The sequence below is a fragment of the Meles meles genome, chromosome 1, assembly GCF_922984935.1.
Source record: "Meles meles chromosome 1, mMelMel3.1 paternal haplotype, whole genome shotgun sequence".
Taxonomy (NCBI): domain Eukaryota; kingdom Metazoa; phylum Chordata; class Mammalia; order Carnivora; family Mustelidae; genus Meles; species Meles meles.
In genome coordinates this window covers 49,635,429-49,648,275 of record NC_060066.1, presented here as the reverse complement: position 1 = coordinate 49,648,275, position 12,847 = coordinate 49,635,429, and the positions used below count along the sequence as shown (strand labels likewise).

Below are 12,847 nucleotides of genomic sequence, written 5' to 3'. Positions count from 1 at the left end.
GTGACTAAGCTTAAGGATAATTTGTTATTTAGTAATAGATAATAGCAGTTTTTTATAATGGCTTCAGAATATGACTGAGTTAAATCTAAATATGAGAAGGGAGTTGAGGGAAACTGGAAGGGGAGATGAACCAAGAGAGACTATGGACTCTGAAAAACAACCAGAGGGTTTTAAAGGGGCGGGGGGTGGGGGGTGGGGGGTGGGAGGTTGAGGAACCGGGTGGTGGGTAATAGGGAGGGCACGTACTGCATGGAGCACTGGGTGTGGTGCAAAAAACAATACTGTTTCGCTGAAAATAAACAAAAAAAAATCTAAATATGTGAAACACCTTAAAAAACAAACTTTTGAAGATACTTTATTTTCCTTGGGGAAAGAATGAGTGTAAGTTTTTTCTTTTTTTTTTTTTTTTACAAGTTGGTGATAGAAGAATAAAATCATCTAGTTGTATATCTAGCTTCTCAGAGGCTTAGATTGTTCTTTGCCCTATTAAAACTAAGAAAGAATGTCTAAAACGAAAAATCAGATTATAGATTAAAAGTTGTAAAATTGTAAGTTTCCTGAGGACAGTCCTTTCTTAATTTTTTAAAACATTGGGTGCCTGGGTGGCTCAGTGGGTTAAAGCCTCTGCAGCTCAGGTCATGATCGCAGAGTTCTTGGATTGAGCCCCGCCTCGGACTCTCTGCTCAGCAGGGAGCCTGCTTCCTCCTCTTTCTCTGCCTGCTTGTCTGCCTACTTGTGATCTCTCCATCTGTCAAATAAATAAATAAAATCTTAAAAAAATATATTTATTAAGCACCTACCTCTGTCAGTTACTGAGGATATATCACTAAATTAGATGGACACAATTTCTGCTCTTTCAGAGACTTCAGTTTAGTTGGGGAGGTCAGGTCGTCTCCACCTCCCCCCAAATTCTGGTGATATATCTGTTAAAAGAATTAAGTAGAGTAATGGTATGGAGGTTTACTTTAGGCTGGTCAGTGTTTATCCTGCTTTTTCATTATAGTATCTGGTACACATTGGGCATTTATATATTGAATAGATGAGTATGTCTGAATTGGTTTGTTTATATGTTAGAATAATACTCTCATTCCCCCTGCCAACATACATACATGCACGTGTAGATGGGAATTATTTATGTGATAGTCCTCCCAATTTTATGACTCAGAAATGTTATATCCCAGTATTCCAGAATTGTGAATATATCCAGTAGTTCAGAATTGTGAAAGACTAGATGCTGTAAAGAACCTCCTGCTGCAGAGCAAATATGTCCCGGATAGAACAAATTTTTGTGGCATTAACGATTTTTACAAAGAGACAAAGTGTTCTTCAAGGCCCTCTTCTTCCAAAATAATAATAATAATAATAATAATAATAATAATAATAATAATAAATAAAGGCAAGGAAAATTTTACAAACTGGAATTAGAGTAGTGGATGATGCTGATAGCAGTTTTCAGGATACTGAGCTTTTGGCTAACCAGATAGGGGAGCTGAGCTTGGAGTCCTGTAGTCTAGACTCTTGGGGCGCCCTCAACCCACTGACAGAATTAGAAGCAGACCCTGACAGTACTAAAGCCCAAATATTACTCTTAGTTTAATATCAGAGAATGAACCCACCACCAAAGATTATAAGTTTTAAGAAGACATTATAAGCAGGGGTTGGCAAATACTTTCTTTAAATGGCTAAGATAGTAAATATTTAAGCTTTGCAGGTGATACAGTCTCGTACATACTCCGCTCTTCCACTGTAGTGAGAAAGCAGGCATAGAAGGTAGGAAAATGAATGAACATGACTGTGTTCAAATAAAACTATTCACAAAAACAGGTAGGTGGTCAGATTTGGCCTGCAGCCAGTTTGCTAAGCCCTGTGATAGAGGATGGAGTAGAGGAGATATTTTAAGAGTTAATGGCTATGTTTGAATGCCAGTGAAAAATAAATTCTTCAGTCCATTATATCCAAAGCTAAATGATAAAAGAAAGTCATGATTTCAGCAAGTGAAATGTGTGACCCCAAAGACAAAAAAACAGCTTTAGAGAAAGAGATGATTTGGATGGATTTATAAATTAGAATTACAGAATTAGCAGTAAAAGAAGATGATAGTGGTAAAAATACCCTCAAAAAGTGAGAGATTATCATCAATATAAAATAGTGTGCTCAACAAATCTTTTAAAGATGAGAATCAGATTAAGAAATGAGAGAATTTACCACCAAGAGACCTATGCTAAAGGGATTTTGGAAAGGGTATTCTTGAAGGATCTACTCAAACGAAATACTTTAGGAACAAGAACTAAATCTCCACATTCCAGATACTTTAAATAAAGTGATGACAAAAATGAAATAGAATGGTGGTCAGTGTAGTGTTCTCCAGATATAGATTATTAGAATCTAGGTAAAGATGAAATTCATGCTTTTGTTTTTTTTTTCACACTTTTGTATTTTGTGTAGTCTCTAATCGCCTTTATTAATATTTTTGTGATGTGCAGTGGAAATGAGGTTTATGATGGTATAAAGTTTGGGGCAGGTAATCTGAAAGGTCTTCTTTTATTATATGGTTCTTAAATTTTTTGCAAAGAATTTCTGTCCAGTGATTATAGTGGTTCCAGATTTTTTTTTTTTTTTGTCTTTTCTGTATTTGGATAATTAGTATGCTTATGCTGGACATTTTGATCAATGTGGGGAGACTCAAATTTGTTAAATATAGGAAAGAACAAAGTTAAGGACATAATCTAAGAAAAACTATGTTCCATGGTTCCAGAAGCTGCAGAGAGAGCCAGTAAATATCAGACTGAAAAAAAGAAAAAAATATATATCAGACTGAGGTAATTGGCTTCATTTTGGATAGTAAAGGGATCAGTAAAAACTTGTATTTCTGTGGAATAGAAGTCAAAGGAAAATGACCTTGAGTTTAAGTAAGAACTAGGAATCCTAAAACAGGAAGGAAGTATTTGGTCTTCTATGAAAAAGAAATAATAAACTATTGTCATAGTATTTATAATTTTTTGGGTGCTTAACATGTGTCAAGTGTGGTGCGAAGAACTTTGGTTTTGCATTTAGGCCTTTTGACAGTCCTTTTTAGTTTGATGTCTTTATTATCTCCATTTTATAATGACTGGAACTGAGGCTTTCTTATAGTTTGACTACTTACTCAAAGTTCCAGGGCTGAAATCAGTAACCAGACTGCCCGACTTCCATGCAGAAATTTTGCCTTAACCACAAGTCTTATGGGCTGAAGAGTAAGTTTAGGTAATTGTTGTGTGCATTATCTGCATATATTTATGTGCTCTCTGTGCTTTATACAGTGCAGAGGAGCAATTAAATAAAGATGACATCGAGAGCATGGGTGAGGGGCAAGGAGTTTTTCAACATGATGTGAAAGGGGTGAGCCCGATGTCATATAGAAGGGTCTAAAGATAAAAGTGGAATAATTCTTCCCCACATGTAGCCATCAAGTACTGAACTAGAGTAATTCTTGATGTGTAGTTTTGATTTCTAACACATCATTTTGTATGTGGCAAAAGCTTTTAACTTAAGATTTTTTTTTCCCTAGTGGAAAGAGTGAAAGAACAATTAAAACTTTCTTTGGAAAATAAGAATGGCATAGTGCAAACTGGTGAATTAACAGTTGTGCTCGATGGGCTGGTGATTGAGCAAGAAAATCTAACAAACTGCAGCTCATCTCCAGCCAGTAAGATAATTTTATGTGTTCTTAAAATTTGAAGAGAAAGAAACCCAGGAAGACGTATATAAAAACCTGCTTGCTTGCTTTCTTGTTGTTCAGTAGAAATACAGCAAAATGGTGATGCCTTACATGAAAATGGAGACCCTTCAACAAGACCAACCTCCAGGTAGAATATTTTATTTTAGTATTTGTGGCAAGGTAATGTAACATTTTCCATATTATAAAGTTTTACATTTTAACCTTAGTTTAGAGTTTGCCATAGAATTTAAAATTTCTATCTATTAACTTGTCATTTGTTTGAATTCTTGTAAAATTTTTTAAAGAAATAACAAAAGTTTTTAAAGTAGTTTTTAAAGAAATAAGAACTTCATTGACATATAGTACATACACCCAAAGGTTTACCCTTTTAAAATATATACTTCAGTAGATTTTGGTACATCACCACTGTCTAATTTCAGAAATTCTCATCACCTTTAAAAAGAGACTGTACTCATGAGCTGTCTCTCCTCGTTCCTCTCTCCTCCCGTCTCCTGGCACCAGTAATCTATTTTCTGTCCCAAGTGGCTTTGACTATTCTGGCCATTTCTTAAGAATAGATTCATACAATATGTCGCCTTCTCGTACTGGCTGTTCTTAATTAGCATAAAGTTCATCCATGTTGTTGTATGTATCAGTCCTTCATTCTTTTTTATTGATAATGGCTTCTTAAAATCTGTATTTAGGCATATTTTTAATCAGTAAATAGATAATGTAAAAATAGATACCTTTTTGCTATCTGAATTGGCAACTTCCTGTAGATCACTATAAGATACATGCTCCACAGATTATAGTCTTTCCTCAGAACTCACCCTGCCATCTCAGAAACTCCCTTGCATTCACATTTGATGACAATTAATAAAAAACTTTCTGGAGATGCCTGGGTGGCTCAGTCAGTTAAGCATCTCCCTTTAACTCAGGTCATGAGCCCAGGGTCCTGGGATCAAGTCCCTCATCAGGCTCCTTGCTCAGCAGGGAGCCTGCTTTTCCCTCAGCCTGCTGTTCACTCTGCTTGTGCTCTCTCTCTCTCTGAGACAAATAAATAAAATCTTTTAAAAAAATAAATAAATAGGGCACCTGGGTGGCTTAATCATTTAAGCATCTGCCTGTGGCTCAGGTGATGATCCCAGGATCCTGGGATCAAACCCCACATTGGGCTCCCTGCTCAGTGGGGAGCCTGCTTCTCCCTCTCCCCTGGCCCATGCTTGCTCTCTCTCAAGTAAATAAAATCTTCAAAAAAAAAAAAAAAGGAATACTTTAAAAAAAATACTGGTGTATGACAAAGTGTTGCTTCTATTAATACACAGAATTACTAACATCATTTTCCTAAATTTCTTATAGAGCACTTGAACAGATGAATATATCTTCTGAAAATATACTTGGCTTAAATAAATATATTTACTTAGCATACGAGAAAATTAAGAACTAAAATGGTTCAAAAATTAGGTAGATTGAAATTTGTGTGTGTGTGTGTGTATGTATCTATAATCACATCTGTTTTTATAATTTTTGAAATACAGTTTTAGATGGGTAAAGGAGCTTGAATCATCCCCAGTCTGAAACCTAATGTTGTTTACTGCATATAGTAAGACATTTTGAAGGGAAGATTGGATCTACAGCACCAGGAGAACTTCAAATGAGTTCTTTTACTTAGACTCCTGGCTCACTGATTCTTGCTGAGTGGCGGGGAGGGCTGTGCAAATCATAGGAATCACTTTGGAGCTTCCTTCAGATCAGACCTCACCTGTCCAAACTTCCTGAAGACCTCCCCTTCCAGATATATAAGTGACAAAGGAAGGGAAAGTGGCATTTATTTATTTGTTAATTTTTCATCAGATACTTTTCACATGTTTGTACTGGCCCTGTTCCTGTGAAGTTGCATTTTGGTGGGATAAAGTAGATAGTAAACAAGTGAAGAAATAAATTAACTAATTGGAGATAGTGATAACAACTGTGAAGTCCTTGAAATAGGACAAGGTGACAGGAATGGAAGGGAGCCTATTTTAAAGAGAGATGTCGGGGGAATCATCTCTAAAGAAGTGTCATTTGAGCTACAATTAAAAAGCCAAAAATGTACTATCCATGCAGAGTTCTGACAGGAGAGCATTATTCTAGGTAAAGGGCATAGCAAGTGCAAAGACCGTGAGTTTATTTTTAGCTAATTTATGCTCTACAAATTCTTCCAGCTCTAGAATATAATATTTAACCTTTTTTTGATAATCCTGTAATCATTATAATATTACTGCCTATGTATAATAATTTTTCATAAACATTTGAAGACTTTACAGCATGTTTTCATATTCAGTAAAATTGATACATAGTATATCTGCTGCAAGGTGAGCAAGGGGGAACCTTGGAGAGAAATAGATTTGAGATAGATGGGCAGGGCTTAGGGACATGATCTGATTTATTTATTTATTTAAAGATTTTATTTATTTGATAGAGCACAAGTGCAGGCAGAGAGAAAGGTAAAAGCAGGCTCCCTGCAGAGCAGGTAGCCCAGTGCGGGAGCGGGGGGAGCGGCTTGATCCCAGGACCCCAGCATGACCTGGGCTGAAGGCAGACATTCAACTGACTGAGCCACCCAGGTGTTCCTGATTTATGTCTTTTAAAAAACATGAAGGCTGCTTTGTGGATGGGGCGCATATAGGGTAGCCTGTGTATTTGGAGAGACTTAACTTATGTGATATCGCCCAACTCCCTGTTCATTGCCAATAAGATTTAAAATGTTCGATTTTGGGGGCGCCTGGGTGGCTCAGTGGGTTAAGCCGCTGCCTTCAGCCCAGGTCATGATCTCAGGTCCTGGGATCAAGTCCCGTGTCGGGCTCTCTGCTCAGCAGGGAGTCTGCATCCATCTCTCTCTCTCTCTGCCTGCCTCTCTATCTACCTGTGATCTCTCTCTGTGAAATAAGTAAATAAAATCTTAAAATGTTCGATTTTGTAATTGGAGATTTGTTTATTTATTTGCAGTTCATATACTATAGATTCTTCTAACTCTGCAATATAATATTTAGCTTTTCTGATTCTCATGTACTCATTATTTTAGTGCCAGTACATTGTAATTTTTAATCAATATTTGAAGACCTTTCAGTTTATTTTCCAGGATTCTATAAAATTACAATAGGTTGGAATTGATTTTTTTAAAGTTCCATAAGCTTTTTAAAAATACTTTTAGAGCATTTAAAAAAAAATGAATCTTAGACTTAAATATTTAAAATATATGACTTGATCATTACTGTGAGGGACTGAATTCATTTTAATTTAGTGTATTTGTGTATCTGAGTGTACAGTTACCTGCCAGTGTGGATACACTTGGAACTGAAAGTAATGTAACTTTAATGTAATACAGGCATGCTATATCATTTGTTCATTACTCTTTTTATCTTTCACTTTGTTTGAATATTAAGAATTTGGTAAATCTTTCTTAATGACAATTCTGATGGAAAGTTACTTAATTTTACTTATTAAAGAAAACATCTTTTTTTTTTTTTTTTTTTAAGGTTGGCTGTTGAAGGTACTAATGGAACAGATAATCATGCACCCACAAGCACTCTAGTTCAAAACTCATGCTGTTCATATGTAGTTAATGGAGACAGCACACCTTCATCTCCGTCTCAGGTTGCTGCCAGACCCAAAACCACACCAGCTCCAAAACCACTCACATCTGAGCCTGCCATTGACACTGGTAAGCATGGTGATTTATGACTCACTGTTTTTGTTTTTTGTTTTTTAAGATTTTATTTATTTGACAGAGAGAGACAGTGAGAGAGAGAACACAAGCAGGGGGAGTGGGAGAGAGAGAAGCAGGCTTCCCACTGATCAGGGAGCCTGATGTGGGGCTCAATCCCAGGACCCTGGGACCATGACCCAAGCCAAAGGCAGACACCCAACGGCTGAGCCACCCAGGCGCTCCTATGATGTGTTGTTTAAATGAAAACTAAATTAAACTTTATGAACCTGTGCCTACACTTCCTACTGTACAGTCTTTCTTAATCTTTAGTTCTATGCTAGGAATTTAAAGAGCACAATACCTGAAATATTTTCTAATAATTTCAATTTTTCTAGATTATTTAGGAGGGTATTCCAAATACATATTCAGTTTAGAAGTAATAGTACATTTCACTAAGCATGCACTTATATTATAATTAGATTCTTAGGCTTATGCCACAGATATTTCTGGAAGTAATTAGATAAAGGGCCAGTTACTTCTGAGTTCACTCCTGATTGATGAAATACGTAAGAATGATGACTGCTCATTTCAGAAAGGCTTGTATCACCACTGTGTTTCGTTCTTGTCATCATCCTCCCTTTAAACTCTGTGGAATTTGGTAAGTTAGCTTTTCTTCCTAAAATATTTAGCTGTTTGAGTAGATTGGTGAAAATATCTATTGGCCTCTGGTTACTTGCATAGTTTAGTGTTTGGGTATATTCAGATGCTGATGCAAAAGGAAGGAACATTTACTAAGGCTCCCCTCCTCCTCCATTGCTATAATATTAGAAGCTGGGGATATTTATATCCCCCCAGAGATATAAATAAGCATTTTATATATATATATATATATATATATATATATATATATATATTCCACAGCCTGTCAGGTACTTTCTAGGCCCATTCTTCTCTTACTTATCCTTGCCTGAAATTTCAAGGTGAAGTTAGAACACATAAGGAACTAGAATTGAAGGCTCCATTGTAAGTAATTGCCACAACATTCACATTAAATGCTAGGAAACATAGGACAATCATGATCTCTAATACTTGTGCTATATATGTTCTAAACACTGTATGTCTATTTACTGATTTAATGCTCACCATAATAATTGAAATAGATACTAAAGTCTTTCCCTTTCTCCCAGGAGGAACTGAGGCACAGAGAGATAACAGCTAGAGAGTAGAAGAGCTCTCTCAGCTCTCTGCCCTCTGCTTCACTTTGATGTGTGTGATTTTTATAGTGTTTCAAAGTTGTACTTTTCATCTTTCATACTATGATAGGCTTCAAATAATATTCCCTTATCCAACTTAGTGATTGTGTTTTCACCTCCTCTGATAATTGTTGGTGGCATCTGACAAAACAATGCCATCTGTCATCATTCTATTGGCCAGTTTACAAAGACTTCCGGAACCTCCTCTGTTGGTAGCAACCATTCTGCCAGTGTGTTTTGTGTGATCAGTCATCTCTTAGGAGGATGAATTCAGGTACTTCTCAAGGAATGGGGTAGTAGTCTGTAAGACATTAGTGCAAAAATTGTATTCCTTTTTTAATCAAGAACTTTAAAATCAGTTTTCATGTTGGAGTGTGGGTACGGAGTAGGAGTGTGCATATTCTGTGTATAACATGTTATATGTTTTAATCCCTTAGTTACAGTTCAGAGTCCTAAAATCTTTAAAACCAAAAGGATGTTTTGGTAAACTCCTTTGATGGCAAAGTGACTAGAACTGTTTTGAAGGTATTCATAGTTTATCATGCGTGGTGTATCTCTTGATTTTGCCACAGAAATATTACTGTGTGATGACAATGTGTAGCCCCCAGAATCTGCTCACATAGTAATGTAATATAGAACAAATGTGCCATATTAATTTTCTAAGTTCTGAAAACTTACAGATTCTGGAATACACTCGGCCCCAAGGTTTTCAGATAAGGGATTGTGGGCCTGTGCTAAGGAGTTTTAAGACAAATAATTTTATTTTACTGGAGATGGTATTATACAAAAGGACTTTGGGGGGGGGGGGATTTTTTTCCTCCCTCCTGTTCATTTGGGTTTTGATTAACAGGGTCCATTTGTAAGTTTAGTTGCTGTAAATATTAGTTATTTTAAGCCAGGATAAGAAGCAGTTGTGATTGAAAAGATTAGATTCTGCTTCTAACAGGACTGAGTTCAAATCCCAGGTCTGTCATTTAATGTGTTAACTGTGTGATCTTGGACAAATTTCATATCAAAATTTAGCTCTTCCATTTATAGAAAGGAGGTAATAATTAACTACCTGGTAGAATTTTTTTCAAATGGTAAATGAGATACTCTAAAACATCTACCATAGTATTTGAATGGTAATAGGTACTTAAGAAAAATAGTTTTCTTCTCGACTTCCCACTGTCCCAAAACTTCTAGTGCAAAATGACTTATTCTAATACATGATTATTCTCTTATTAATAAAATAGATCAGTGCTCAGTATGGTAAGTTTCAGGCTATAGCTTTTTATTTTGGGATAATTATAGGAAGTTGCCAAGAAATGTACAGGGAGGTCCCATGTTCCCTTCATCAGCCTCCCCCAATGTTAACATACAGTGTATAACTATAATACAGTATTAAAATCAGGAAATTGGCATTGACAAAATCTGCATTTCACCAGTTATATTTGCATTATGTGTGCCTTTAGTTTTGTGCAGTTTATCATGTCTGGCTTCATGGAGCTGCCACTGCAGTCAAGATACAGAACCACACCATCACTAAAGGCCCCCTCGAACATTTGTGTGAATTGACTTTAAAGAAATGTAAGGTTCATATATAGAAGCAGTTCTTTGTCACGCTTTTAAAAGGGACTAAAAATGATACTCAAGTGTTCCAACGTTTCTGCCTTTTTCTACTTCACTTGAACAGTTATAGTAAGGACAGATGCATGGTGCTTGAGAGGGGCCTATCATAAAGGACAAGGGAAACTTCTTAAGGATTAAACGGGAAAGTAGGGAGATATGTCTTGTAAATAAAACGTCATAACAGCTGAAAGTAGGGATTGCGATGCATTCATTAAGAAACCAAGTTAGTGGGTGGCACCTGGGTGACTCAGTCAGTTGGTTGAACATTCGACTCTTAATTTCTGCTCTGGTGGTGGTCTCAGGGTCTTAGAATCGAGCCCTTGTCTGCACTTAGCCTGTGGTCTGCTTGGGTTTCCCTCTCCTCCTGCCCGCCCCCCCCCCCCGTACTCTCTATCTCTCTCTCACTAAATAAATAAATAAATAAATAAAATCTTTTAAAAAAATGTACAAAAACTTAAAAAAAAAAAACACCCAAGTCAGTTGGTGTGGTCTATATCTGTAGAGAAGGAAATGCTTTGCACGAACTTCTATCCTACCCATCACACATTTTTAAAATACTAGCTTACATAAAATTTTCCACATTTCTTTCATGAGCAAAGAGCCTATGATCCTGACTTCCCTCCCTCTGTTTCTCTCTCTGCCTTCCCTTTCCTTTTTGCCTTTTTGGTAGTTTGTCCTTTTACTCATCCTTACATCATTTGTTGACAGTTATTTCGCAGCTAGTGTAGATAGATGTTTATTTTGCAGGGCATTGCTTGCTGGCTGTTTACATACACATCACAGTTGCTCAACTTAAGCCTTACTGGGCTTAAGACATCTTGGGTCAGATAATTCTTTGTTGTGGGTGGCTGCCTAATGTATTGCACATTCCTGATGTGTACCCACTAGACGCTAGTAATATCCTCTCTTTCCTCTAGCTGTGACATTGCTAAAATGTCTTTGGAGTGGTGGACAAATTTGTCTGCAGTTGAGAACCACAGATATATATCAAAAATAATTTCTCCAATCAAAGATATGCCCACTCAGAATTTTCCCTATTAACATTTTGCATTACTGTGGTATATATGTTATAATTAATGAACCAGTATAAATACATTATTATTAACTATAGTCCATAGTTTACATCAAGGCTCATACTTTGTGTTATATGGGTTCTGTGACATTTAAGAAATGCATGTTGTTGGGACCCTTGGGTAGCTCTGTGGGTTAAGTGCTCAACTCTTGATCTCGCCTCAAGTCTTGATATCGCCTCAAGTCTTGATATCAGGGTAAGTCTTGATAAGCAGGGTCCCTGCTGAGCAGAGAACCCCATGCGGGGCTTGATCCAAGGACTCTGATATCATGACCTGAGCCAAAGGCAGAGGCTTTAACTCACTGAGCCACCCAGGTGCCCCCTAATGTACTATTTTAAGTAACATGGGAGTGATCTGTTCATTGAAGGGTTCATAGAATTTTCTTAGAAAACTCAAGTGAGTCTTGTGCTTTGGTGGAATGATATTAGAGCTTATATCACCTTTTTCATTTCTATTGTAATGAGTCTTTTTCTTTTTTCTTTTATTTTTAAAGATTTTATTTTTAAGTAATCACATGCCCACCAACTGAGCCAGCCAGCCAGGTGCCCTATGAGGATTCTTTTCAATTTATCTTACTTTTGATTTAGTTAATGTATTTCAAAGCTTAGCTTTTATTTTTTTTTTTTAAGATTTTTTTTTTAAATTTTTAAAGCAATGTTTGCACTCAAAGTGGGGCTCAGGAGTCAAGAGGCGCATGCTCTACCAACTGAGCCAGGCTGGTGCCCTGTAGTTTATGTATTTGAGACTTACTGATAAAAAGTGATTCGTGGCATTCCTAATGTTATTCATACCATGGTTTTCTTTATAAAACTCAGAAAGGTGTACTTAATAGTTTCTCCACATTTGCTGGTAAGAATCATCTGAAGCATTTGTTAAAAATAGAGATTCTCATGGTCACCTGGGTGGCTCAGTGGGTAAAGCCTCTGCCTTCAGCTCGGGTCGAGAGCTCAGGGTCCTGGGATCGAGCCCGGCATCAGCCGGAGCACCACTCTGCTCAGCGGAGAGCCTGTTTCCCCCTCTCTCTCTGCCTGCCTCTCTGCCTACTTGTGATCTCTCTTTGTCAAATACATAAATAAAATCTTCAAAAAAAAAAAGATACAGATTCTCAGACCCTTCCTTAGAGACTTCCCCCAGAAATCCATTAAGTCTAGAATGGGAACTGAGATCTATGTTTAGCAAGGTCTCAACTGATTCTTAGCAGGTAAATTTGGAAATTCTGATCTGTTCTACTGTTCTTTTAATTCCTTGTACCACTTTTCCTGCCTGGCTTTGGAATTGACTGTTAAGCTCATTTATTGCCATTCTTTCTTGTATCTTTGGATACTTCTTTGGCTTTGTCCACTAGCATTTGATAAAAGTGTTTTCGTTGCCATTAATTTCCCCTAAAGTTTATAATTTCATTATTATTTCCTCTTTAACTAAGTAGTTTATTTTTTAAGCAAATTGATTCTGGATTGGGGGAGAACTGTCATTTTTATGGACATAAAAGTATCAGTTTTCTCACTAGTAAAATGGGAATAAAGCT

The 12,847-nt window shown here is 36.7% G+C and overlaps 1 protein-coding gene across 4 annotated transcripts in view; it reads left to right on the top strand.

Annotated features, from left to right (window-relative positions):
• Window positions 1–12,847, top strand: part of WWP1 (WW domain containing E3 ubiquitin protein ligase 1) — a 113,299-nt gene that overhangs the window by 50,324 nt on the left and 50,128 nt on the right. Inside the window, exons 6-8 of one of the 4 annotated variants that reach the window (XM_046005078.1) lie at window positions 3,548–3,685; window positions 3,782–3,845; window positions 7,216–7,400. In XM_046005078.1, coding sequence (XP_045861034.1) covers window positions 3,548–3,685; window positions 3,782–3,845; window positions 7,216–7,400 — 387 coding nt within the window. Of the gene's footprint in view, window positions 1–3,547; window positions 3,686–3,778; window positions 3,846–7,215; window positions 7,401–12,847 lie in introns of all 4 variants that reach the window. The other 3 variants (XM_046005073.1, XM_046005085.1, XM_046005095.1) reach the window with 3 other exon arrangements.